Source organism: Hippopotamus amphibius, chromosome 14, assembly GCF_030028045.1.
Source record: "Hippopotamus amphibius kiboko isolate mHipAmp2 chromosome 14, mHipAmp2.hap2, whole genome shotgun sequence".
In the NCBI taxonomy this organism is placed as follows: Eukaryota; Metazoa; Chordata; class Mammalia; order Artiodactyla; family Hippopotamidae; genus Hippopotamus; species Hippopotamus amphibius.
Window position 1 is genome coordinate 55,000,525 of NC_080199.1, and position 4,984 is coordinate 55,005,508.

Below are 4,984 nucleotides of genomic sequence, written 5' to 3' on the forward strand. Positions count from 1 at the left end.
GCAGAGGCGGCGCGCGCCGGCGCAGCTCCAGCGGGAAGAGAGGAGCGAGAGGCGCGGACTGTGGGCGGGATCCGCGAGTCCTCAGAGCCCGCCGGCACCTCCAAGCTGCAGCCTTCAGGCTTCTCCCGCACACGGCTCACAAAGAGCGTGCTGGAGGAGCCTGGGACTCACACCCGGACCTGCAAACCGGAGAGGAATTGCTCCTCAGCCTTTTGGAATAGCGCTTGGGGCTGGCGGCATGAGTCCAGCGAGGCGCGGGGGCAGCCCCTGCCTTTTCCCCTTGCAGCTCTTCAGCCTCTGCTGGGTGCTCGCAGTGGCCCAGAGCAAGACAGTGCGATACAGCACCTTCGAGGAGGATGCCCCGGGAACGGTCATCGGGACCCTGGCTGAAGACCTGCATATGAAAGTGTCCGGAGACACAAGCTTCCGCCTGATGAAGCAGTTCAACAGCTCGCTGATTCGAGTGCGCGAGGGTGACGGGCAGCTGACCGTCGGAGACGCGGGCCTGGACCGCGAGCAGCTGTGCGGCCAGGCCCCGCAGTGCGTGCTGGCCTTCGACGTGGTCAGCTTCTCGCAGGAGCAGTTCCGGCTGGTGCACGTGGAAGTGGAGGTGAGGGACATCAATGACCACGCGCCGCGCTTTCCCCGCGCCCAGATCCCAGTGGAGGTGTCCGAGGGCGCGGCCGTGGGCACGCGCATCCCCTTAGAGGTGCCGGTGGACGAAGACGTGGGCGCCAATGGGCTACAGAGCGTGCGACTGGCCGAGCCGCACAGCCCCTTCCGCGTGGAGCTGCAGACGCGCGCGGACGGTGCCCAGTGCGCCGACCTGGTGCTGCTGCAGGAGCTGGACCGCGAGAGCCAGGCCGCCTACAACCTGGAGCTGGTGGCCCAGGACGGCGGCCGCCCGCCGCGCTCCGCCACGGCCGCCCTCAGTGTGCGCGTGCTGGACGCCAACGACCACAGCCCGGCCTTCCCGCAGGGCGCCGTGGCCGAGGTGGAGCTGGCGGAGGACGCGCCCGTGGGCTCGCTACTGCTCGACCTGGACGCGGCGGACCCCGACGAGGGCCCCAACGGCGACGTGGTGTTCACCTTCGGCGCCCGCACCCCGCCCGAGGCGCGCCGCCTCTTCCGCCTCGACCCGCGCTCGGGCCGCCTCACCCTGGCCGGGCCGGTGGACTACGAGCGCCAGGACACGTACGAACTGGACGTGCGGGCGCAGGACCGCGGCCCCGGGCCCCGCGCCGCCACCTGCAAGGTCATCGTGCGCATCCGCGACGTCAATGACAACGCGCCGGACATCGCCATCACCCCGCTGGCTGCCCCGGGCGCGCCTGCCGCCTCGCCCTTCGCCGCGGCCGCCGCCGCCGCCGCCGCCGCTCTCGGGGGTGCGGACGCGACCTCGTCGGGCGGACCCGGGACGCCAGAGACCGGCGCCGTCTCGCTGGTGCCGGAGGGCGCGGCGCGCGAGAGCCTGGTGGCGCTGGTCAGCACCTCGGACAGGGACTCGGGCCCCAACGGGCAGGTGCGCTGCGCCCTCTATGGGCACGAGCACTTCCGGCTGCAGCCGGCCTACGCGGGCAGCTACCTGGTGGTGACCGCGGCGTCCCTGGACCGCGAGCGCATCGCCGAGTACAACCTGACGCTGGTGGCCGAGGACCGCGGCGCGCCCCCGCTGCGCACGGTGCGGCCCTACACGGTGCGGGTGAGCGACGAGAACGACAACGCGCCGCTCTTCACGCGGCCGGTCTACGAGGTGTCGGTGCGTGAGAACAACCCGCCCGGGGCCTACTTGGCCACGGTGTCCGCCAGGGACCCGGACCTGGGCCGCAACGGTCAGGTCACCTATCGGCTGCCGGAGGCCGAGGTGGGCCGCGCTGGGGGCGCCGTGTCCACCTATGTCTCGGTGGACCCGGCTACCGGGGCCATCTACGCGCTGCGCAGCTTCGACTATGAGACGCTTCGCCAGCTCGACGTGCGCATCCAGGCGACCGATGGAGGCGCCCCTCAGCTCTCCAGCAGTGCGCTGGTGCAAGTGCGGGTGCTGGACCAGAACGACCACGCACCGGTCCTGGTGCACCCGGCACCGGCCAACGGCTCCCTGGAAGTGGCGGTCCCTGGGCGCACGGCGAGGGACACGGCCGTGGCACGCGTGCAGGCCCGGGACGCAGACGAGGGTGCCAACGGGGAGCTGGCATTCGACCTGCTACAGCAGGAGCCGCGAGAAGCCTTCGCCATCGGCCACCGCACGGGGGAGATCGTGCTCACCGGCGACCTCTCGCAGGAGCCCCCTGGCCAAGTGTTCCGGGCACTGCTGGTCATATCCGACAGCGGCCGCCCCCCGCTCTCCACCAGCGCCACTGTCAGCTTCGTGGTGACAGCAGGTGGTGGGCGCGGGCTGGTGTCGCCAGCCAGCGCAGGGAACCCGGAGCGCTCTCGCCCACCCGGCTCTCGGCTCGCGGCGTCGGGGCCGGGGCTACAGTGGGACACGCCTCTGATCGTCATCATCGTGCTGGCCGGGAGCTGCACGCTGCTGCTGGCCGCCATCATCGCCATCGCCACCACCTGCAACCGCCGCAAGAAGGAGGTGCGCAAAGGGGGTCCCCGCCGGGAAGAGCGGCCCGGGGCGGCGGGCGGCGGAGCCTCGGCCCCCGGCTCCCCGGAGGAAACAGCCCGGGGAGCCGGGCCCAGGCCCAACATGTTCGACGTGCTCACCTTCCCTGGCAGTGGCAAAGCGCCCTTTGGCAGCCCCGCGGCCGACGCGCCCCCGCCCGCGGTCGCCGCGGCCGAAGTGCCGGGCTCGGAGGGCGGCAGTGCCACCGGGGAAAGCGCCTGTCACTTCGAGGGGCAGCAGCGGCTCCGTGGCGCGCACGCCGAGGTGAGGCCTTCCTTCGGCTGGGCGCCCCTCTCTGTGCTCCGCGGACAGGCTGGGGGAAGGGACTGGAGGGGTCTGGGTGAGCGTGAGTGGCCTAACCTGTCGCACTTGTGTTTTTGTTTCCTGCCCAACCCTCACCCCTGCTTGCTTTCCCCATTCCCTGCTGCAGCCCTACGGCGCCTCCCCGGGCTTCGGAAAGGAGCCGGCGCCCCCTGTGGCGGTCTGGAAAGGACATTCTTTCAACACCATCTCGGGCCGAGAAGCGGAGAAGTTCAGCGGCAAAGACAGCGGCAAAGGGGACAGTGATTTCAACGACAGCGATTCCGACATCAGCGGGGACGCTCTGAAGAAGGATCTCATCAACCACATGCAGAGTGGTGAGGGCTCCTCCTTCCTGCCAAATTCAGCGTTCCTCCTCTCCCTCCCTTTCTGCCACTGCCTCTCCTCTCCATCTCCATTCCCAGACCCCCTCCCTCTTTCCCACTTTTTTCTGTCCTTGAGCTCCGGATTCAGGCCTGCGTCAAACAGCGAATTTCAATTTGCCAAGTCGAGGCAGCTCTACCACCTAAATAAACCAGACTCCCATCCTGTTAGGTTGCCATCTGAGAAGGGGAATTCTGCTTATCATTTTTTTTTTCTTCCAGCCAAAGCTGAGCCAACTTAGTGTTAAGGTGACTTAATAGGAAACAACGTTCATTTCAAATCTAGAATCAGAGCGTTAGTCTTCTTACACGCTTTCCTTTTCAGCCACCCTGACCCTGTCTGACACCTCGAAGATGGAGGCATAGTGTATCTAATCTCAGTAACCATCGAGCCCTCTCCCTTTCTCTTTTATGTTAGGACTGTGGGCGTGCACCGCGGAGTGTAAGATCCTGGGCCACTCTGACCGCTGCTGGAGCCCCTCCTGCGCTGGAGGGCCCAGTACCCATGCCTCCACTCACCCCCCAGCCCAGATGTCGACCTTCTGTAAGAGCACGTCCCTGCCCCGGGATCCTCTGCGTAGGGACAATTACTACCAGGCCCAGCTGCCCAAGACAGTGGGGCTGCAAAGCGTCTATGAGAAAGTGCTGCACAGAGACTATGACAGGACAGTCACTCTGCTCTCCCCTCCTCGTCCAGGGAGGCTCCCAGACTTGCAGGAGATCGGGGTCCCCCTCTATCAGTCCCCCTCTGGCAGGTACCTGTCCCCAAAGAAGGAAGCCAATGAAAATGTGTAATCCCATGCTGCATGTTGTCACACATATACAGGTCACTCCGAGAAGCCCCTAAGTTATTGACCGGTTTCAGTGTTGTATATAGAAATATGCAAGATGTGCCTTAAAATGAAGTTGTTGGAAGCTATTTCCAATCACATTGGTACTGTTTGGTATTTGCAAACAAAAATGTAGTTAATGTAATTTTTATGAAATGTGTGAAGTATTTAATTTTTCTTTTCATGCTATTGACTTTCATTTCCCTTGCGGCTTGCCATTTTCTTAGTGTTTTTAACCTGTACATGGTGTAATGTACTGTTTGTATATAATGAAATTTTGTTATATTTTTATATAATAAAAGCTAAAGTGGAAGTTATTGCCAAAGGAACTGTCTATAAGACAAAAAAAAAAATGTTGGAATTACTTAATGGAAATTTATCTTTCACCCAGAAACAACCTAGTGTTTGAGAAGTTTTGCCTTGCCAAGTATGACTTGTATATCTTGAGTCTGTGGTAGATTTCAAGTTCAATGTTATTTAATTACATTTGGTTTTCTGTAAACCGTGTCACTTATAAGCACAGTAATAAAGGATTTGTCATGTGTTTGAAGAATCTGCTAATTGCTTTTCATGAAGTTGCCTACAGTCAGGCGTTCACAGATAATCTGAGTACCAGAATTAAACCTTCTTTCAAGTGCTAATTATTTGGGCATTATTAATGTTCACAGCAACAGTAAACCTGTGGGATTTCAAGTATTGGCGTCTCATCCAAGTATTAAAAATCGTTGTTGCTTTTGTAAAACTTATGCATCTCCATATACATCAGGCACTCTATAAAATTCCTGCCCTCATCTATTTACTCAAACAATATTTATGCAGCATCTACCAAGAAATGGAGGAAAGCTGAGTTTGGACTGTCC

General features: G+C 61.3%; 1 protein-coding gene across 2 annotated transcripts; it reads left to right on the forward strand.

The window, feature by feature from the left end:
- The first annotated feature begins 238 nt into the window (after positions 1 to 238).
- PCDH8 (protocadherin 8) lies at positions 239 to 4,677 on the forward strand. 2 transcript variants are annotated; one of them, XM_057707757.1, is made up of 3 exons: positions 239 to 2,875; positions 3,042 to 3,249; positions 3,713 to 4,677. In XM_057707757.1, the coding sequence occupies exons 1-3, from the start codon at positions 239 to 241 to the stop codon at positions 4,087 to 4,089; spliced, it is 3,222 nt and encodes a 1,073-aa protein (XP_057563740.1). In that variant the 3' UTR covers positions 4,090 to 4,677. The 2 variants fall into 2 exon arrangements, with proteins under 2 accessions (XP_057563740.1, XP_057563741.1); XM_057707758.1 differs by having other exon boundaries at positions 239 to 2,584; positions 3,713 to 4,089.
- The last annotated feature ends 307 nt before the right edge of the window (positions 4,678 to 4,984 follow it).

Excerpts from the sequence above, each read along its gene's own strand:
- PCDH8 (XM_057707757.1), top strand. The coding sequence starts at position 239 with ATGAGTCCAGCGAGGCGCGGGGGCAGCCCCTGCCTTTTCCCCTTGCAG. Across the intron at positions 2,876-3,041 it reads TCCGTGGCGCGCACGCCGAG|CCCTACGGCGCCTCCCCGGG; the intron begins GTGAGGCCTTCC and ends TCCCTGCTGCAG. Across the intron at positions 3,250-3,712 it reads CATCAACCACATGCAGAGTG|GACTGTGGGCGTGCACCGCG; the intron begins GTGAGGGCTCCT and ends CTTTTATGTTAG.